At 18.5% G+C, this 25,929-nt stretch overlaps 1 protein-coding gene across 1 annotated transcript; it reads left to right on the top strand.

Annotated features, from left to right (window-relative positions):
- The first annotated feature begins 146 nt into the window (after positions 1–146).
- LOC128955200 (dual specificity protein kinase shkD-like) lies at positions 147–17,494 on the top strand. Its single transcript, XM_054300846.1, has 5 exons — positions 147–246; positions 384–575; positions 919–1,468; positions 1,717–2,053; positions 16,877–17,494. Exons 1-5 carry the CDS (start codon positions 225–227, stop codon positions 17,492–17,494), a joined length of 1,719 nt encoding a protein of 572 aa, XP_054156821.1. The 5' UTR covers positions 147–224.
- The last annotated feature ends 8,435 nt before the right edge of the window (positions 17,495–25,929 follow it).

The following is a 25,929-nucleotide window of genomic DNA, read 5'->3' on the forward strand; positions in this document are numbered from 1 at the left end:
AAAAAATTTTTTTTTAAATAATTAATAATAATAAACAATTACAGTAATAGTGTTGTTAACTAAATTATATATTGATTTTGATATATTGAATGTTATATATATTTTGTATAAAATTTGTTTGATTATAAATATCGGGACATTGAAAAACAATATTATAATACAATAACTGATTAACTGTTTATAAAATTTTTATCAAAAAATAAATAATTAATTTTTCATAAATTATGGATCAACATAATGATAACGGTTTGTATATATATTGTATATATAATATACTGTAATTAAAAAAATATGTTTCTTTTACTATATTATATAATATATTATTAGTTATTAATTATTTAGTAAATAAAATTTAACAAACAAAAAATCGTACCAAAAATTAGGTAATGATGACAACAATGATGATAATGATGACCGACCAAAACGGTTGTGTAAGGGACAGCCAAAAGTCGACCAATTTATGGGTCAGCTAACCCAGGATAATTTAGTTGGCACCGGTACCTATGGTGTTGTCTATAAAGTCCAGTGCCCCAAAACATCCGAGTACTATGCATTGAAAGTGGCAACACTACTAGGTTAGTACCGGTAATTAATATAATAAATAACTTATATAATAGTAAATATATAAAATTATAAATTAAAAAAATAAATAAATATATATATATTAGTTTTAGTTTATAGCAATTAATAATTACTATATTATTGTTTTGAAAAATAACTAATATATATATACATTAGTTTTAGTTTAATAATATTAATTACTAATTATAATATAATTAGTAATTAATACCAATTATAATATAATTAGTAATTAATATCAATTATAATATAATTAATAATTAGCAATTAATAATTAAATATATATATATATATATATATATATTGGATGATAATTATTGGCTTTTTAAAAAAAATCAGATGGAGATGATAGTAGTGTTTGGGACAATGAGATCAAGTATCTGAAAAAAGCCAGTTCCCGATATGTGGCCAACTATTATGATCATCAAGTAATCGATGGCCAGTTGTTTATAGTAATGGACTATTCGGCCGGTAGTTTTCGTAAACTATTGGCGGCCAAACCCGGTATATGTAGGCGCCAGACAGGTGATCCTGTTAGTAAACCCGAGTTTTATCTGACTGGTATGCTATTCAATATGGCACTGGAAGCCGTTGAGCATATACACGGGTTAGACCCGCAAATCATTCACCGCGATATCCGACCCGATAACATGTTGATTGAGTTCAATGGTTTCGATAATAGTTATGTTAAACTAATTGATTTCGGTATAGCCACCCATCACTATCGTTCAGGCGATAATTGGAAACATACTACCGATCAGGGATGTGGACACTATACGGCTCCCGAAGTAGTCAATGGTCTGCCATATGATCATCGATCAGATATCTACAGTTTGTCCATTGTCGGTGCGGAACTGTTTGGTATCGATTTGGATGTATTGATAGCTAAGTAATTGAAATAAATTAAAAAAAAAATTTGTTTTAATTATTAGTAGTCATAATAGTTGTTGTTATATATATATATAACATCAGGGTTGCTAAAGGGTTGGTAGGGAGGGGATAGGACCTATTACAACCTTAGCAAAAATTGTCGTTTAAAAATACAATAAAAATGTTCACTCCCTATACCCCTCCCAAACCTCCCTGAAATCCGAAAACCTTTAGCAACCCTGATATTCACATAATATACCCCTTTAGAGATGCCACTAGACTTAGGCCGGGTGTCTATTGTCGGGAACGATTGGAAAAGCTATTCTATTGGTTGTGTCGTATGAATAGCCCGAATCCGGCTGACCGACCCGAGTGTACCGAAGTGCTGATCGATTACGGCAACTGGAACTTCTCGATGGTCGACATAATGATCACATGGATGGCCAACTATAATCATATTTACCAGAAATTGGTACCACCATTAAAAGAGGGTCAATCAAATGAGGAGAACATATTGGTTAGATCGGGACTCGACCGACACGCCAGTCTCCAGCAGGTCATCGATATGTTGGCCGAAGAAAAATGGTCTAAACTGTTGGACGCGGTATTCAATGAAAATAAATATCGCGACCAAATTGATCTTGATTAGTTTTTCAAAAAACAAAACAAAATTAAATATAATAACTAAATGTTATTTTAAAAAAAATTATTGATAATATATTTTTTTAGTATTATTTTTTTAGTAGAAGTTTTATACAAATTTTTTTTCATAAACAATAGTTAATTATTATCAAAAAAAATAATAATTTTTTTATAGTTTACAATACAAACAACAATTAATAATATGTTTATTATTAATGAATTATTAATTAGTATCTAATATATGAGTATTTTTCCTATAATTATTAATAATACATATATAGTACTAATGTTTCCTAAATTTAAAATGATGACATTTGATTTTTGTTGGTTTATAAATATTTTTAATTATTACTTATCAAACATACATTTTTTTAAAAAATAAAACATACGATTATTTGATAATAAATACACTAATGTATAACAACATATTAAAAACACACACATATATATATATTTATAAAAAAAACAGTCACGATATCTAATCATTATTATTATCATTATTAATAATATTTAAAAATGTTATTTATAGGATTGCCGACCGACACACACACACACACACACACACACACACACACACACACACACACACACACATAGACACACATCTAAATAAATAAAATAAAAACATATTAATACCATTTAATTTTTAGTTTATAGAAAAACAGTGATAAATACCATAACTTAATTGGGAATTTAGGTTTCATTTATATATATATATATATATACTAATATATGACATAAGGTCCTTATCCCTGTCCTTTTTATAGTTAATTAATTTCCTGTTGGCAATAATTTTTTAGTATTACAATAATTTATATAAAAATATTTTTAAACAAAAAATTTTATTAGTAAAGTGTATTAACAAACAAACAAACAAACAAAATCAATTATTAATAAAAAGCAACAACAAAAAAATTAATCTTAACTATTAATCATAAATTACTGTATATTTTAATATACAATATATTGTTTTGACAGAATTTTAATTTTAATACTTATTATTTAAAATCTATTTTTTAATTATTATTATTTTTTGTGTGTGTATATATTTAGTGTACTATATTTTTAAAAAAAAATTTGATATACAATAAAAAAACTATATAAAATAGTATTGTATATGTATTTATATTTTAGTATAAGTACGTGATGTTTATTATATTAAAAATAATAAAGTATTTAATTGATGTGTGTGTGTGTTATGGAAATTTATAAGTAATTATTACTTTAAAAAAATTATTATAATTATTATTACTTTTAAACTTATTAGTAGATTTTAATGAATAATTTTTTTAATATACAGTATATATATATATAAAAACTTAGTGATTAGTCAAAACAAAAATAATTTTTTTTGATTGATATATCATATTATTCAATATTTTTGACAATAAAAATAAAATCTTTGTTGACACAAATTTTTTGCAACAAAATTCATATTTTTCAATATATATATATATATTTATATTAAACTTAAAAAATATTTTTTATTAGATAGCATTAATATATATAAACTAAATAAACAAACAAAATACAAATTTATTGCTATTTATTAATAATAAATATAAAAAAATGAAAAAAATAAATTTCAATATTTACTTAAATTATATTAAATTTTATTTTTTATATATTATATTATTAATATATGAAATTATAACAAAACATTTAAAAAATTATATATATATATTAAAATATATTGATATTTATTAAACTAACATTTATTAATACTATTAATATATATATATTATTGTATTATTGCCGATACTAGGCAATAGCACATCATAAATCATAATTAACGCCTAAAAACATCAAATATATTATTAAAAAATAGCTGTTTTTTGTTAATTTTTTTGGGAGAAAATTACATAATATATTAATATATATATAATATTTTTACACTTCAATTTAATTATAATTATCTTTATTATTATTATTATTTTGTTTATTAATGATTTATAATATACATACAGTAGATTATTTAGTCAAAACTTAAATGATTATATTAGTGTAATTTATAAAATATATTTATAATATTATTTATTTTATTATTTTGATATAAAATAAACGATTAAAATCAAAAAAAAAAGTTATTAATGAATCAAATAATAAGTAATAATAAATACACATAAAATTTGATAGTAAATACTATGTCCTCAATAATAATAATATTATTATTATTATTAGTATCTCAATAATAAATTAAAAATACTTAAATAGTTAAATACAAAATTTTCAGTCAATAAATTTTTTTAAATGAATATTTTTAGATATATTATATTATTTTTGTTGTGATAAAAATATACATAAAAATTTTATAAACAACAAAAAATATGTAATTTTTTTATACTTGAATTTCCATAATAATAATCATTACTAAAATTTGGATACTTTTAACTAACAAAAACAAAAAAATCACATCAATTTCAATCTTCAATAGACTTTTTAATAACAATAAGTGATATATTTGAATAATTATTAATAATTTGTTTTTTTTTGTTTTGTTTATTAGTAATAATTTCAACAACAAAAAAATTGTTGTGTAATCTATTGAATAACTAGTATTGATTTGGTTATCAACTATTAACAAAAACTAAATAAATAAATGCAAACACATTATATATATTTTTTAAAAATCTATAATATATCTAATATTTACTAATAAAAAATAAAATTAAATAAATACTAATTTATTTTTAATTTGCTTTACACTTATCCTCAGAAAAAACTTTATGAAATAAAATTTTAAATTTTTTCTATTGATTTTCTACCACTAAAATAGTATACATTTAAAAAAAACATTTTTTTGTAGATATCTATACTATCAATATATATATATAGGCTCTCAATATATCAGGTATTTATGCATTACAGCCATCAATAATATACTGTATTATATATATATATATACAAAAATATATGTATAATACAAACCATTACCTTTTTTTAATGTGATTTATAGCCCGGAGACAATCATCATCAACAACAACAACACAAATGTTTTAATCTCCAGTAGTTGTTTTGGGGGCTGAAAAAAATCATTGCATACCTAAGCTATCTATAAGGTACCTGAGCGCTACCCTTGAACTTGATCATCAATTTTGTTTAGCTTAAGCATATTAAAAATCAAAAATAAAATCCCTCAAACAAAATATTCATTGAATTATTATTATTATTATTATTATTATTATTATTAATAGTATTAGTACAGTAGATTATCATTATGGTTAATACCGGTATATAAAAATATATATATATATATATATGATTTAAACAATATGTGAACACTATATATATATTTTATTATTATTATTATTTAAAAAATAAAATAACATTTAATAATATTATTGATTAACAAATAATAATAATAATCCAAATATTGCTTTTGGATTTATTTAATAATTTTGTGTTCAAAAAAATACATTTATTTTAATCCTATTAACAACAACAACAACAAAAATTCAGAGAAAAATTTTTATTAAAAATTTTTTTCCCTAGTATTATATTATAAGTTATATTTACTGTTATAAACAAATCGATTATTTATGTTTAGAAATATTATTATTATTATTATTATTATATATCAATAATAATAATAAACATAAATTTATGTAATTTTCCAGTGCCTGTAGTTAATTGCTATAATTATTAAGAGTAGAAAATTTTTTATATTATATACGGTATAACTATAATATATATATAGATATAATATACAGTATATATATATAATATACAGTATATATATATATAATATACAGTATATATATAAATAAATGCATGTTTTAATAAAATAAATATGTTTTGTGTGTGTGTAAAATAATAATAATTATTAAATTTAAATAAATATATTTGAATTGATTGCTTATGCAAATAATCGGATTTGTGGTTTTGTGAAAAATTTAAATAAATAAATATTATTATGATTTTAAAAAAATATATTTCAATTTGGATACGGATTTTACACACATTTTTCTAAAAATAAATAAATAAAATTATTTGTATTCATATTTTATTAATCGATAAAATATTGTATAATATATATATATATATATACTATATCTAACTGTCTATTAATGCACAACAATTTGATTTAATATATTAAATATCATTATATAAAAATATTTTAACCATTTAATGAAAAATTGGGTTATTATCATAATTTAGATATTAAGCTAAATAATATATATTAGTATATAATGTTTAGAAATAATAGTTAATATATATGTATGATATAAAAATAAAATAAAAATATTTTATTAAAAAAATTTTACAATAGATTTCTAATAAAAAATATATTAATTGTTTTTTTTCTCTCTATTTAGCCCTTTCTTTATTAAACATTTAATTTTTATTTTAATAGAAAAATCGTTATTTTCATATATATATATATATATATATATATCTTATATATTTAATATTTTGTGTAATTTATTTATCCATTTCAACAATATTAAAAAAAATATAGTAGTATTACTCTCATTGAACAGGTAGCTGACCGCCGTTCCCCTTATTTTTTTGTTTGAAAATAAAAAATCATATTAAAAAGGATAGGTTTAAAAATTATATACTGTATATAATATATTAAATTTATATATATAATGATATTTACTACTATTATACTGTTATAATTAACACACATATTGTTAATTAATTATATATATATATATATACTGTGTATATATAATATGTATACTTATAGTGCTACTATATGGCAAAAAAATGAGTTTAATTATAATCAAAAAAATTTTTATGATTTTTTCAGTATGTTTTAGCAATATATATATATATATAATCATTGAAAATATGCATCACTAAAAAAACACATTTTTTCACGTTATCTTATCTATAACTCTATAAAAAAAATAAGTTATTGAAATAATATTATATTATTTTATAAAATTTATTATATCGTTGTTGTTGTTATAATTAAACAACAACAACAAAAAATAAAATAAAATTTATATACATTTTTACCCAGTTTTTACTATAAATATATAAATTTCTATATACTGTATATATAAAACTGTTTTAATACATAAAAAAATTTTTATAAAAAATAAGTATAATAAATATGAAACAACTTATAATTTAAAAAAAAATTTTAAAACATTAATTTTTATTAATAAAAATAACTAAATAAATAATTTTTTATATTAACTCATAATATACTCGCACACCAATGTTTATATATACTGTACAGTATATAACACATGATATAAATCATTTAAAAAAAATTTTTGTTTAAAAACAACAAATGAATAAAAATTTAAATAATTAATTAACATAATTAAAACAAAAATATATTTAACAAACATCAACAAAAATAACCTGCAATTTCATCGTAAATAATTTAATTAACAAAAAAAATTATATATTTAAAAAAATCATATATGAAATATTAATAATAAAAACTATTATAGTTTTTTGTTTGTTGCATAAAACTGATGATAAAATTTTTTGTTGAATACATACAGTACTGTATAATTAATTAATTAATAAATAAAATATTCAAATTTAGATTATATAAGATGAGTGTACTAAATATAATAAATATAAATATAATATTTATATAAAAATTTATTAAAAGAGGTATTATTTTATTAATATATGATATAACATATATAAAGTATATAATAATTGTGTGTATATTAACAACAACAACAAAAAGGCAAACAACAACATAATGTTTAGTTATTTTATGACAAAAATTTAGGTTCAAACACATACATACATATATATAAATTATATATATATATATATATATATATATATATACAGTGTATATACAACCTATAGGTGCTCATCAGTCGACCCCCTTTTTTCCAACAAATAAAATATTAAATTATATTGTAATACACTGTAAAATATAAATATATATATATGTGTGTGTTATTTAAATGTAAATAAATACTGTATGTTTGATTTTAATTGTTTAATACCAATGGGTATTAATTAAATTTAAATAACTAACTGATATAACTAAATACCCTAAATATTAACTTATAATAATAATAACATTTACATACAATTTTAAATAAGATATATAATTTTGTATATTATATTACTTATGTTAAAAAAATAATTTTTGCAAAACAAATTCACACATCAAATATCATATATTAAAATATATTATTATATTATAATACTATGTTCAGGGAAAAAATACATATCATTAAAAACATTAGACTTTTTTATAAAAAAAATAAAACTATAGTCATTTCAACAACAAAATTGTAAATTTTTATGTTTAGACTACTTATAATGATAATAATTATTATTATATTATAATATAATTATATAATATAACTACTACTACTAAATCCGACATTTATTGCCGACAATTATATGATATTTTTTTTAAATAATAGTAATTTTTAATCTTTATTTACAACAACAACAAAATATATAATAATGTATTTAACAAATAATGATGATATAGTGTGTGTGTGCGGAAAAAATTATCTAACAATTAATAATTAACCAAAAAATATATCATTATATTTAAAACATAATGTGATAATATTCAAACTGTTATATACAGTATATATATATATACAGTATATATATACAGTATATATATATATATATATATATATATATGTTAATTTAGGTAACAATTTTTTATAGTAATTTTATTAGTTATTAGTTATCATATATGTTAATTTTAAAAAAAATAAATTTTAATAACTATATTATGTTTTTTTTATATATATACATATAGTTAAACTATTAAAATCAGTATATAAGAAAATATGATTAAATTAATAATAATAATAAAATTAATATATATATTAATATATACTTATCATTTCATGAACTTTATAATTGCTAACTGTTTAAAATATTTTCTGTCTTCAAACTGTTAATATATAATACAACTCTATATATATATATATATAAAGATATTTATAGTAACAAAAATACCTTTATTTGTGATAAACTAAGTACTGTATATATATATATTAAGTATTTTGTTAATAAATTTTTTAAAATAAATTCAATATTGACATAGAAATTGTTTTTAAAAAAATAAAATAAAATAAATATTATTACTAAATAATACTATACATTATAATAATTAGTGTCATCATCACATTACAGTAGATTTCTATATATATTTTTTTGATTTTTTAAAAAAATACTAATAATATTAAAATATATAATTTTTTATTTAACACTTTTGATACACTTATTTAAACTAAAATTACATGTTTTGATTATGCATTGATAATTTTTTAATAACATAATTATTACAGTATTACTATATATTATTAATATCATTATACAGTATATATATATAATGTTATATAAGTTATCTCTCATTTTCACATTTACTATATATATATATACCATCAAAATATATACTAAATATTTTATTTTTTAAAGGTTTCGGTAAATTGTAAATACATTTAATAAACCATAAAATACAGTAAATTTATATATAAATATATATATATATATATATATATATATATATATATATATATATATATATATATATATATATATATATATATATATATATATATATTGTGTATGTTTATGTCTATGATTATCATTATTTTTAATCAAATGAGTCTATTATTTATTTAGTGATATAAATTATACTGTATTTTTTTTAGTATATAAAGAGTATATAATAATATTTATCAAAAAAAAATATAATACTATAAAGAGTTTGATTTATATATATTTAAATAAATTGTTATTTTCAATGGTTAGATCACGTTATTAACAAATTAACCCAATTTTTTGCCCATCAATTTTTATATATATATATATATAAAAAATAAAAAATAAAATAACTCATCATTTAGTTATCAGTGCGATAGTTATCAAAATTAATTGGTGACAATTGATTACACAATTTATTTTTTTTTCTTTAAATATATATATATATCTTTATAAATACAAATTATAATGTTAAGAAAAACTCTCTTTAAAAAAATAAATATATTTTTCAATTTTGAGATTAAAATTATATGTTGTTATATGAAAACAAAAATTGTTTATATATAACATTAAAGCGTTTTATGTATAGCGTTTAGTTATTTATAATATATATATATATATAAATCAAATTGTGGTCTAATTATGTACACTATATATACATATAATATATATATATATTCAATATAATATATTAATAGATATAATGGAGTAGAAAAAAATAATGTCAAATAAATATAATTCACATTTTTTTTTATTTCTCTATCGAAACTAATTTAATAATTATATGATATACTGTATATATAGTAGAGTATATAAAAAATTATATATATATATAATAATAAATACTTAAAATATATAGTTATTTGTTTCATTAAAACAATAAAACCAAACAAACAATCAAAAAATTTAAATGACATTCAACTTAATTATAATATCAACAAAAAAAACTACAAAAAGTTTGTCTGTATGTGTGTCCATAAAAATTTATTTTCTGCAAAAAATTATTATTATTTGTTTGAAGTTTTTTTTGATTTGAAAACGTGTTGAAAACAAACAATTTTTTTTATTATAATTATTATTATTATAATACTGTACTATAAAACAAAAAAAGTTTTTTCTCCGTTGTTTTGTTTAATGATTTTCATCGCTAAATCTCTCTCTCTCTCTCTCTCTCTCTCTCTCTTAATGTAAAACAAAAAAAAAAGGTTTTTATTATAAAAAAACACCAAAAAAGTGAGTTATTTATTCACTAAAATTTAGGGACAGGGGATTGGCTTTTATGACTTATATTATTATTATTATACGTATAATCCAAATAACTTAAGTATTATTATTTTTTATCTGAAACACACTCACAATATATATATATATATATATACAGTATATAACTATACTTTATATACTATTACTATATATACTGTATATAACCTAGAATTTAGTTCAATGTTTCAAATAAACAAACAGACAAACAAAATATATTATCAAATGCTTGATTAATAAAAAAAATTATATTAATAAAAATTACTTTTATTTTGGGCCAAAAAAGGTTTAAATAATTTAATCGCGTTATAAATTAATTATATATATATATAGATTTGTATACAGACTATGTGTATGTGTATGTGTGTGTGTATGTGTATGTGTATGTGTATGTGTATGTGTATGTGTATGTGTATGTGTATGTGTATGTGTATGTGTATGTGTATGTGTATGTGTATGTGTATGTGTATGTGTATGTGTATGTGTATGTGTATGTGTATGTGTATGTGTATGTGTATGTGTATGTGTATGTGTATGTGTATGTGTATGTGTATGTGTATGTGTATGTGTATGTGTATGTGTATGTGTATGTGTATGTGTATGTGTATGTGTATGTGTATGTGTATGTGTATGTGTATGTGTATGTGTATGTGTATGTGTATGTGTATGTGTATGTGTATGTGTATGTGTATGTGTATGTGTATGTGTATGTGTATGTGTATGTGTATGTGTATGTGTATGTGTATGTGTATGTGTATGTGTATGTGTATGTGTATGTGTATGTGTATGTGTATGTGTATGTGTATGTGTATGTGTATGTGTATGTGTATGTGTATGTGTATGTGTATGTGTATGTGTGTGATAAAAATTGTGTGTGATTTCTAGATATTTATTAGTCAATAAATAAGTAAAAACAACATCAATAATAATAAATTTTTCTAAAAAAAAATAATAATAATAAAATTAAATATCATTAGCAATGATTCATTACAAACACAAACATATCGATTAGTAATAAATAAAATTATTTAAGCGATAGTGACATAGAAAATAAATTTTAAATAATTTTATTAGTTATATATCTATACAGATATATCAATAAATATAAAATGTAATTATTATTATTATTATTATTATTAACTACTATAAATTACAATGTTTTTTGTGTCCCTAATTGACATTAAATTAAAAAAATAAATAAAATAAATTATAATCAAACTAAATATCTTAGTTTATAATATAAATTTATTAAAAAAAATTATATTATAGATACAATTACGATATAAACAAAAACAAAAATGAAAATAAAAACAGCATAAATGTCAGCGAAAAACTAATAATAATAATATTTTTAAACAACAAAAAAACTTTTAATCTCAATAATCGATGAGTGATTCAGTCTCTCTCTCTCTCTATCCATACCTACCTAAGCTGTATGAGAGAGAGAGAGAGAGAGAGAGACCTGTGCCGAGCAATGTTATGACACACTATATATATATATATACTGTATATATAATAAGTTATAATAAGTTTATTTAGCTCTTATAGGCGTTTCAGATACAGACACAAAAAATACAGTATAACTAATATATCCTTTTTGTTGTTGTTTTTGTTGTCAATATTGTAATGTGTTGTGTCTATACTTATGTATTATTATAAATACAATATATATATATATATATATATGTATGTTAACCTATTTGAGACAACCATTGACCTTGCTATTTGAGCAATAGGCTGCTGATGCTGCTGCTGCTCATCATATCTTATAGCATACCATACCATACCATACCATCAATTTAATACATCAACTATCAGGACATACCGGTAAAACATATATACTTTATATACGATATATATATATTGTTGGTGTTGTTGTTCCGGCTTAAGAAAAACTAAACACCCATTGAGTTATCGACAAAATTGTTTTCAAACCAAAAAAAATAGTTAAAAAATTTTTATAAACATATATATACAAACAAATAAATAAAAGTATATATATATATTATATATAGAAACACATTATACTAAAAAAAAGTTTTTTTTTATGTTTCCCATTGAAAAAACAGTGTGCAGTTTTATTTTATTTTATTAATTTAAAATATTATTATTATTATTATTCAACTTGTCAAATCTATCACTGTATTAATAATGTATACAATATATATATATATATATATATATATAAATTTTGTAATACAAAAGTTTACAAAAATTTTTATTTTTAATTAACAAATATTTAATATTATTATTTATTATTATTATTGTTGTTGATATATATAACAAAAAAAATTTCTATGAATATGAATAGTAATATTATAATAAACAGTATATATATATATTTGAAATGTTTGTGATGGATATGTGTTTTACAAACCCATAGGTATATCAATAATATATATATATATATAATATATATTATATATAATAGTTGATCTCATTTTATAGGTATATAATACATTTATAGCATACATAATATGTATTACATATAAATCACAGTATCAACAATAATAATTTATATATATATATATACAGTATGTATTGATACATAATGTAAATTTATATACAGGTATATATAAATATAGAGTATTTAAATTATGAATAAATTTTTAAAAAAAATAAAAATGTTAACAAAACAATATAAACAAATATTTTATGTTTATTTTCTATTCGTATATATATATATATATATATATATAGAAAATGTTGTTAAAAAAAATTATTTATATATTTAATTAGTTTATTTATTTTTTTATGAATTGTTGTGTTATTTTAATGTAATATATTATAAACTACTAAATAAAAAATATATAAATATATTTTTAGCAAATCCTGATAAAAAAAATTTATTTCATATATTACATCATATATGATAGTATTATCATAACATATTTAGTGTACATTTATTAAGATAGTCACTCAAAAAAAAAAATTAAAAAATAATATATATATATATATATAAACTTATTATTAGCCCTTTGGCTACCGGCCCTAAACAGTGACTTACTGTTTAAATATATTATAAATTTCATATAAATTTATTATATTGAATATATTATATTTAACAACACCACCAACAACAAAAAATAACAGATAATTTAATTGAATATAACATATGTGTGTTGTGTTAACATTTTTTTTATATACTGTATATATAGTTTCAGTCATTTTTAAAGTCAACCGTCTAATTAAAAGCCGTTTATATTAATTATGAATTGAGTACATTATGTTTTTATCTCTCTCTCTCTCTCTCTCTCTCTCTCTCTCTCTCTCTCTCTCTCTCTCTCTCTCTCTCTCTCTTTAAACATGACATAAATATTTAAGACAAGACACAACCATTAGGGGTAGTAGTGTTTTACATGACGATAGAGAGAGAGAGAGAGAGAGAGAGAGAGAGAGAGCATTGATAGAAATGGAGTTCAACAGCACCTGAACAACACCTATAAAAAAACAGTAAGTCCTCAATAATAGGTCCTTATATTATGATTTGTGTGCAATTATGTTGTTGTTGTTGTAGTTGCTGTTACCGGACCGCTATAGTCAAACAACACCAGTAAAATAGAGAGAGAGAGAGAGAGAGAGAGAGAGAGAGAGAGAGAGAGAGAGAGAGAGAGAGAGCACCGTTAGCTATGTGTGTGTATGAGTTGACTATACTATAGAAATGTATGTTATGTTGGACTTGATCTTGACCTTCATTCTTATGCAACTTAAGGTATAAGTTATATATATATAAAGTATTTATAGAAAAACCACTCTTTTTCTGTACAACCAAACACATACCGGTGCTCTCGTATACAGTGTGTGTGTGTGTGTGTATGTAGTCCTCGATTTTTTCGGGGCTCTCGACTCTCTTAAATATTTTTAACTTATTTCTCTCACTACTAATACAACTACCACTACAACTACTACTACCTAACTATCCGAGAAAAAAACTAAACGGTATATCAGTTCATGTAATACACGATTGGAGAGTTAGTTGACATAACTGTCCGCCGAAAACGCGTTTCGTTCAAAAAACAACTGTTATTTCACTTAAACATTATATAAAGTATATATTGTTGTGTATAATAAAAGACTTTTCATTTTATATATTAATATATATATATAGACATTAGATATTAAATCTTATATATTGTTTTACTTTAAGTAAATATATATTATATCTAATGCTATTATACAGTATTTAATGTTATTAAAAAAAAAAGTTTTTTTAATTGTTGAAAATATATCAGTATATTAACTATATTGGATAAATAATATTATAACTAATCCAATATAGCTAATTGTGTGTAATATTTTGATATTAATAAATAATTTTATATATTTGTTGAATAATATAATAATAATAATAATAAAAAGTTTTGAAAAACTATTAATTTTTATAATATACAGTGTGTTTGTTATAAAAATAAATAAATGCTGGAAAAATCAACAAGATAATTTTTTAGGTTTGTTTGATTGCAACAAAACATATACGGAATAAATAGATAATAATAATAATAATAATACGAAAAATTACTACCAAATAAAAAATTATGAAATATTTTTGCTACAAATCGATTGTAAGTTAATATAAGTTTTTTATATTTAATTATAAAAAATTATCATATAATTTATATTTATGTTAAAATAGACACTATTTTTTAAAACTGATTAGGACTAAATTATCGATAGATAATATATATACCAACAAAAATATATACAATAATTTATCAAATTAGTATAATCTTATATATATATATATTTATTAATATTATTAGTTTCATACTGTAATTATTATTATCATTATTGTTTTTAACAATTTTCTCAAAAAAAAAAAAAATTATTTAGCAATAATAGTTTAGATATGTTAATATTACTTAACTTTTAAAAAAAATATATACTACAAGTGCGATAACCTAACTAACCTTAACATAGACCTTAAGCTTATATATATATATATTATTAATATTTTTCAACTATATTTAAAACAAAATAATTGATAAAATTAGCTCTCAAACACATAACTATAGTATTTTTATAGTAAAAAAATTCATATATATATATATATATAAATTATTTTTGTTGGAAATGTATGTATAATTACAAAATGTAATTTACTACTACCACCAGCAAGTTTAATGTGTTTAAAGATTAGTTAGTGAGATAACAGCCACAAAAAAACTAAATAAATAAATAAATAATTTTTTATGAGTTTTAAAAGTTTGATAAAATATACATTCAAAACAAAAATCATAAATTTCAATACATTTCAACGACACTTACATACATGTAATACATGTATATATTGCTTATATAGAAATAAAAATTGCTCAGTCGTTGAAAATATTATATATATATATATATAAATATTTTTTGAGATAATATGATAGCAAATTGGATTGAATAATCTGAATGACCACACATTAAGTACACACACATAGACACACACACACACACACACACACACACATACACACACCTAACAAAAAAAACAGTATATTTTTGGCGATAAAACAATTTAACATATCCTAAGATCAGTACATATAATATAATTATTTGTTTTAATTTTGTTTGAAAAATGTTATTAACAGTATATATACAGTATATAAAACAAATGTATAAATTATATTTATTATTATTATTATAATCTGTTTTTCTAGTATGCAGTGTCATTTATTTTCAAAAAATTTATATACATGTCATATACTAAACTTATACTGTATGCAAATAAAAATAATACACAAAATTTCAAAAAATTAAAAAATAAAATAAAAATATGAATATATATATATATATATAATATTCATAAATTTATTTATATGATTGAATTGCATGCATTGAATTATATGTACTTTTTCACATAAATAATTATTATACAATAGCAAACAAAATATTATTATTATTATTATTTTTGAATAACCAATTTATAATAATTGAAATACAAACTAAATTTCAAAATACTAAATATAATAATTATGAAAAAAAAATTTTAAACTTAAAAATTATATATAAATATTTAAACTCTATATATATATTAACAAATCGCATATTATATTTAGAAAATATTTTTTAACTCCCAATATATATAAATATATAGTTTTTAGCGACACTATCGCTGTTTGTCTTATGGGATACCTGTCTGGGCCAGTATAGTAGTACATACCGGCACCGGGATGATGATGACAAAAAACCGTACGAGTTTAACGACGCCGAAATGACGGCCATCCAGGCTATCGTAGCCTTTCGGGAAGTAATCGGTGAACTGCTACAAAAAGTTGGCTTCAATTTGCCGAGTCTGGCCTCGATTATTACCCGATCGGATATGAATCACGTGAAAGCACCGGTACGAGTACAGGCGGCCGCCCAGACACTCGAAGCGGCCGACAGTGTAGTCAAATCGACGGGCATAGCCGGCGCACTGTTACGCGGTATGGCCATATCGCTACCGTTGCTAATACCGATGGCCACACAAATCCGCCGGATGTCCAACGAACCGACTGTACCGCCGTATATACCGGCCATACCGTTCATACCCGACCCGTACTACAATCGGGCACTGCATCGACGCCGTGGTCGCCGATCGGTGATGGGGGTCAGCAGGTCGTCGTTGTTGTCGACCCCCTCCTATACGGATACCGATGCCTATAGATTAAGACAGTTGGAGGCAATCATCAGCAAAATCGAGTCACTTCACAGACAATACAATAGTAAATAAGTAAATGAAAAAAAAAGTTTTTTTTTTATTATTATTATTATTATTGTTTTTTTTGATTGTTTGAAACTAATATTTTTTGTTTATAAAAAAAAATATTAGTATTATTATTATTATTAGTATAACTTTGTTTCTGATGTTTGTTTGTTTTTTTCTGAATATGACATTGATTTAGGAAAACATTTATATATATATATATATATATATATACATAACTCGTACCATAAAATTAAAATAAATATATATATATATATATGAAAACAATTAAATAAAAAAAATAGTAAAAACAACAAATTGTTTGTTTTGTTGAATTTTTTTTTAAATAATTGTTTTGTATGGAGTGATATTTTTTCTAATAAGTTATATAAATATACTATAAATATATATATTATTATTAATAGTATTAAATTTTTTATGTTTTGTTTAAAATGCAACACAAAAATAAATGAGAGATAAGTTATTAATAATATATACATATATGTATTGACAGTATATTTATATTGAAAATAGTTGTTATGTAATTTTTTTTAATGAAATAGGATATTATCTTATTATTAATAATAATATTTTTTTTATCGATATTATTATAATTATTTTTTTTCGTAAAAAATAATTTGTCTTCTTATCTAATCATTTATTATTATTATATATATATATATATATATTTTGAAATTATCGCATAATCATCATTAAATGCTAATTAATTTTATTACCTCCTCTTTATTCAAAACAAACAAACAGATAAACAAAAAATTATTATTATTTTTTGTATTTGTTTTTCTTAAAAATATATACAGTATATTAAATACAGATAACTATTTAAAAACATAAATAATAAGTAATTAAAAAATTTAAATATTTAAACAAAAACAAAAAAATAGATTTATTTATCTGATATAATATTTTTAGAAAAAAATATTTTAGCAAATAATAAATCATTTAATACACACACACACACAAAATTAAATTATCAATTAATAATAATAAAAAAATATATTAAAAAGCCCATTAATTTATGATATATTTAAAAAAAATAATTAAAATATTTTTTGTCAATTGTACATATCTTATAATACAACAACAATACATTATTGAATTAAAAAAAATAATAAATAACACAAATTATAATTAATTTTTTTTGTTTGTTATTGTATTTTGAAATATTTACAGTACTAGTATAGAGTGGCCAACAACACAACAATATATATATTTAAAAAAAAAAACATTAAAAATCTATTGTATATAATTTAATACACACACACACACACACACACACACACACACAATAAATTAAATAAATTGTATTAGGTCAATGCAATAAATAAATAAATAAATATATATATATATATATATATTTAACATATATTTTTTAAATATACACAAAAATATAAATACCCTTTAAAAAAACGTTTGATAATATTTTTAACGTTATGTTCGCCCACCTAAATATGTATATGTATTACATCACTACCTGTCCCCTCAATTATATGCCGTCCTAAACTATCATATATATATATATAAATATACGATGATATATGTAATCAATATTATTATTATTATTAAAAAACATAATTTTTTTCTATATATATATTTACAAAATGCCTTTCAGGGGCACCAAAGGACTCAATCATATATAATATAAATAATAATAATAACACATTTGCACAAAAAAATAACTTTAAAAAAAATATTTATAATATATTATACACATTAAAAATACACTCAAATAGATGTTATATGAGTTTTTTAAAAAATAATTATATTGTAATAAACATTTTTTTAAATATTATTATTATTATTGCTAATAATAATAATAATAAATCTTAATTTTCTACTTTTGTATTACAAACTATAGAAAATATATTTATATATATACTTGTATTACTATATTGTATTAAAACATTAAATTTTATTTTATATAAAAAAACATTATGTGTCAAACAATAGAGAGAGAGAGAGATGTTATTTCATTTTGTTATTATTATTACTATTACTTATAAAAATTTAATTTTTAATTTGTGTGCAAAAAATAAAATCATTTTAAACAACATAATAAACACTGAAATATATATATAAAAAACATATTTTAAATTGTAATACACTTTTTAAAAGTAATAATAACAATATTATTGTTTTAATCAATTAATTTTTTTTAAAAATAATCATTTTAATGATAAAAATCAATATACAGTAATTTTTTTTTTGATAACTTTGGTGATAACTATTAATAAATTGATGATTTATATATATATAGAAAATTAATATTGAAAAAATGATAAATTGTAATTTTTTTCTTTTTTTAAAAAAATAATATTTTTGTTATAAATAATTTTTTTTAAATATCACATTTTGTTTGTATTGAAAGGTATTTTATATATATATAAAATAATATATTATATATATATATAATTATTATAATTATGTTATTTTTACTCATTAAACTTGTCAATTCATATACAATATATATATAATTAATAAAATATAATTTTTATATTAATATTTGTTTTATTATTTTTATATGTAATATGATATTTCATAATAATTTTTTTGAAAAAATAAAATAAAAATGTTTTTAAAAAAATATATTTACTATTTTTTACTTTTAACATATTATTAGTATAGTAATTACACCAAAAATATTATGTTTTTAAAATAAAATTTATTTATTAATATTAATATTTTACAGTCATTTAATTGGTATAATTTAAGCCAACAATTTATTTCAGTTATTTTATTTAATGGAAATAACTAATGTTTTTTTTATTATTAATGATAAATGTATTAATTTTTATGTTGATTTATTTATCATATTTTTTGGTGACCCCTGTATTATATACAGTTAAAATTAAAGGAATTTTATCTCAATTTATTTATACAAATATGTATATAGTTTTATATATTTTTTATTTTATTTATGCTTTAATAAAAAAATAATAATATTTGCCCGTTTAAATAAATTAATATTAGTGTACTAATGAGTTATATATTCAATATATATACCAGTATATAACACAACAAATAATACTAATAAAAAATATTATAAATATTTGAAATAGTTAAGTATATATATTTTATTATTAGTATTTGTATTTTTTAAATAAATAAATAAATAAATGGTTAATTAGTTTGCAATAGTTAAAAGTTTTGAACTTATATATATATTATATATACAATATATGCATATAAAATAATAATTATTATTTTGTATAATATTAGTGAAAAAATAAATGTATTATCGATAACATACAAATAAAAAAAAACAACTATTTGATAATAAAAAATTATGTGCTTTTTTAAAAAATATATATTTATTATCTATGACTTAAATACTGTGTACTTATAATTACAAATAAGTCAATAATTTACTAAATAACAGCACAAACACACTAAAAATGTTTTTTAAATAACTTTTTTTACCCCTAATAATAATAATAATAATATATAAACTAATGTAAAGATTCAACAAAATTTATACAATTTTTTACATCTAATATAACATATAATAGTAGTACTGTATGTAAGTTATAGTTTATATTTTAAAACTGATAAATGATGTGTAGATTTAACTGAGATATATAAGTATTATTATTATTAGTTTTTTTTAAATCTAAACAACAGCAAAAAATATGAATTATTAAACTATTGAATAAAATTTTTTTTCTCTTAATTTATTTTCTCTCAAATAAATAACAACAAAATTACATATAATTGTATTTATATTACTAATCATAATAATTATAGATGAAAATTACAACAAAAAAACAACAAAAAATTGCATTTTAAATTTAATTGCCAATTAATTATCATAAATATTAATGACTGTTAAACTATAATTATTGAAATGAAAAAAAAACATAATATATATATATATATTTATTTTTTTACATACAATTTATAATTAATTGATGCTATAGTTTGGTGTTTAGCTTCAAGCAAACTATTATTATTATATATTTTTTTTTGTTTTTTTCATATATATAATATATAATTTATCATTATCGTCATCATTATATAAATTTATATACAATTATAACAATTGTCATAATAATCAATAACAACAACAACAACAACAAAAATATTATTAGTATTTTAGTAATAATATTATAATAGTTTATTAATAAACACTAATGTTGTTATTATTATTATTATTAATTATATTATTGTTGTTATTGTAAAATAAAATAACAACAATAAAAAATAATAAACAATTAAAAAAATCAGTTTTTTTTATTATACTTAACAAAAACTGGCTTTCAGTTTAAAACAAAACAAAAAATTTTAGTTTTATTAAATATAAATTGTTTTAAACTGTTAATTAAATTATGTAATTAATTAAATATAACAAAACAAAAAACAATTCAATGAACTACTCCTATATATATATATATAGTAATGTAAGTAATTTATAAACAAAAAATAATAAGTTAAATGTGTTTTAAACAAGAGTTTTCATAAATTATAGGTACAGTATATTTATATATAATTTATATATATATATATATATATATATATATATATATATATAGTATAAATAAGTGTAAATAAAAAAAATCTATATATAAGTAATTTGTTTTCAATTATATATATATATATATATATATATTACGCTATATCAATTAAATAACAATTAGTATCAAATAGTCTCAAAATTAAATTTATATACATATTATAATAATAAAATTGCTAATAAATTCTCTCTCTCTCTCTCTCTCTCTCTCTCTATATATATATATATTATATTGTATAAAAATAACAACAAAAATGATAAAAAAAAATAGATTTTATTTGTTTGTTATTGAAAAATGTTATAATGTGACTGAATTTATTTTATTATTTATTTTTTTTTGGTAGAGATAATTAATAATGTTAAAATTATGATTAGCATCTAATATAAATTTATAATTTTGTTATGTTTTATTTTTTTTTTTGCATAATAATAATAAATGGTTCACATATAATAACATATTTTTATGATATTAATATACAGTATTATTACCGTATTATTATTAATAATAATATTATTATTAATGTCTATGAAATCTACACACATTTGAAGTTTGTTAGGGCTAATCGTATTAAAATATTTTTTTTAAAAAAATAGTATTATTATTATTATAAAATAATAAAATTTTATATTAATATATATATATATTTGCATTATAATTAAGTGGTTTAAATACTTATATTTATATTGTATATAAGGGAAAATACTACTACTACTAATAATAATATAAAAATTGCATTAATAATAATTATAACATTTGTTTTAATTATATTTCACATTGAAATACGAAAAATATTTTTGCAATTTATTAATAGCATCCTTAATGTTGTATAAATTTTACACATTAAATACATTTAACTGAAAAATACGATTAATATATATATAACAAACTATAATAACATTAGCATCAAGTTTTTCATTAGTATTATTATTGTTAGTATTATTATTATTATTATTGCATTATAATTATTATTAAAAATAATAATACACTGAATTACTGGTAATTTTTTTCCAAAAAATAATAATAATATATTAATTGTTTACAAATTATATGTTAATTACCAAAGAGAAATATTTTTGAAGTTTTGATATTACATAATATGTAATATATATATAAATTGCTTTTTTATATCTAGTATTTTCTAAGAAAAATTACATTATTAACAACAACAACAAATATTTCACATAATATACTCTAATTTTTTTAATTGTGATTAAATAGTAGTTAAAAATAAATACAATATATATATATATATATATAATATATGGTATTTAATAGCTTTCGCTGATTATATAAATATATATATAAATACTATTACTAACTGATATAATATCATATATACAGTGCTTTTAATATATATATATATATATATATATATATATATATATATTATATCTATATATATTACTTAATGAGATAAAGGGCACCGATATTATTGACGGTCAGAGAGTAAATGCACTTTAATTATACAGATATATATATACGGTATATATAAATATAGTATATTTTTTGATATATAAAAACTTTATTTTTTTCTTAATACTGATATTTATTGTATACAATAAACATAGTGTATTAATGTGTTTAAAGTAATATACAGTATATATTGCTATTTAGTAATAGATAACATTTTTTTTAAAGAGAGAAAGAGATTGAAGAAAAAAAATAAAAAATAAATTTTGTGCTATTTTTAGACACATTTTTTCTGATAGTGACCTTAAAAAATTAGGAGAGAAAACAAAAAAAATATAAATTTATATATATATATACGATATATATATAACAATTGATAACTTAAACGAAATTAAATACATTAAATAAAAAAAAAGTTTTTTTTCTAGAGAAATAAAAGTATTGAAAAACTATTTTTAAATAATAAATTTTATTATTATTATAGGATTATTATTATTATTATTATTATTATTATATAAGTAATAGTAGTAGTATTAGTATTAATTTTAAACTAAAATATATAATTTATATAAAATTAAATATAGCAAAGAAATATATAAATATTTATAAATATTTTTAATATAATCCACGAAATGTATTAAATAAATTACTAAATTTATTTATTTTGAAAAAAATTTTTTTACAGTATTTTCAATTTTTTCAAATTTCAAAATAATGTATTTAACGCCTCCATAAATAAATAAATAACATTATTATATATATATACATTTAATTAATATAAATATTTTGTTGTTGTATTTATTATTCAATACGTGTATAAAAAGATTTACTGACAACTAATAAATAGTTTGATTTAATTAAATCACATACACATACTGTATATACTGTATATATATATATATATAAAATCCAAATTAATATTATAAATACTATATATAATATTAAAAATTCAAATAATAAAAATAGATAAATATATTAAATATTATATATATATTTATATACATATATTATATAATAGTAGTGTTGGTATGCGTCCACTAAATATAAAAAAATTAAAGTTATTTATGTAGTAAACGTAATGAAGGTTTTTAGGTTAATAAATGCATTTTTATAAATAATTTTTTTTGAAAAAATATTATTCATATATATATATATATATATATATATATATATATATTAAATATATTACATAATATAGGTGTGTGTGTTTGTAAAGCTTTTAGATAAAAGTTTTAAAATATTATATTAAGCTATTAATATAAGTTATTTGATAATAATAATAATAATAACAACAACAAAAATAATTTATAGATATATCGTTTTACTTATATATATGTTTATTATTATTGTTAATAATAATAATAAATACTTTATATATATATATTTATTAAATCAATATAACAAAATTTTTAGGTATTTTGTTGGTAAACACTAATGTAATATATCCTAATAGTTAGTCAATTATTTTATGCTTTTTTCACACATAATAATAACAACAACAACTAAAAAAATGGTTATATTTTTATGGATAAAAATAAAATCAATTACTGTCTGTATAAATATTATACAGTAATTTTATTTGTAAAAATAAAAATCAAATGTTTTCAATGTCTATATAATTTTTTTTTAGTATACATATATACTATATTTATGATCATTATGTTCAATAGGATATATGTGTTAACAAAATAAAATAAAACTAATAGACAATTGTATTCAACAACAACAACAACAACAAAAAACTGTTAGTTTTATATAAAAATTTATAGACTTTATTAGATATAAAGTTATATAATACTAGATATATATAACTATTTGAAAATGTATTTATTGGTAACAAAAATCTATAGATTATTATTATTATTATTATTACACTATTATGTAATACATGAGCGCTCTCTTGAAAAAATCAAATCGTTTATCGTTTTTATTTTTATAAAAAAAAATTATTTTCACAAATAAAGTTAATATAAACAGTATATAAATACTATTAAATACTATTATATTATATATAAAAAATTTTTGTCTAACAATTATGTGAATTTAATATAGTTTTTTTCTAAACAACTAAGTGGATAAAAAACATACATTTTATTTGTTTTTAATTTCAACAAAATTTATATATACCTGTTATATGATATAATAATAAAACAAATATTTTTTTCAACTAACTGTCCAAAACATATAAAGATAATAAAGACACAAAAATTGTAATTTTTATGCCAATTATAAACACAAACAATATAAACCAACAATAATTAACACATAATTATTTAAATATAAATATATATTAATATATATATGGTTTTTTTTCTAAATTTAAATTTATTATTACAGTATAAAAGTAGTGCAACATAGATACATATATCATATATAAATTATTATTTTTAAAAAACAATTAATTAATTAAAATAAATACTAATAAAACTATTATAATAATAATTATATAATTAATTAATATTTAAACTAAAATAATTTTAACAAAAAAATGGATACTAAAAAAATGCATTCAAATTAATA

Source organism: Oppia nitens, unplaced genomic scaffold (genome assembly GCF_028296485.1).
Source record: "Oppia nitens isolate AA-2021 unplaced genomic scaffold, nextdenovo-longstitch-racon4-pilon3 scaffold2_pilon_pilon_pilon, whole genome shotgun sequence".
Lineage (NCBI taxonomy): Eukaryota > Metazoa > Arthropoda > Arachnida > Sarcoptiformes > Oppiidae > Oppia > Oppia nitens.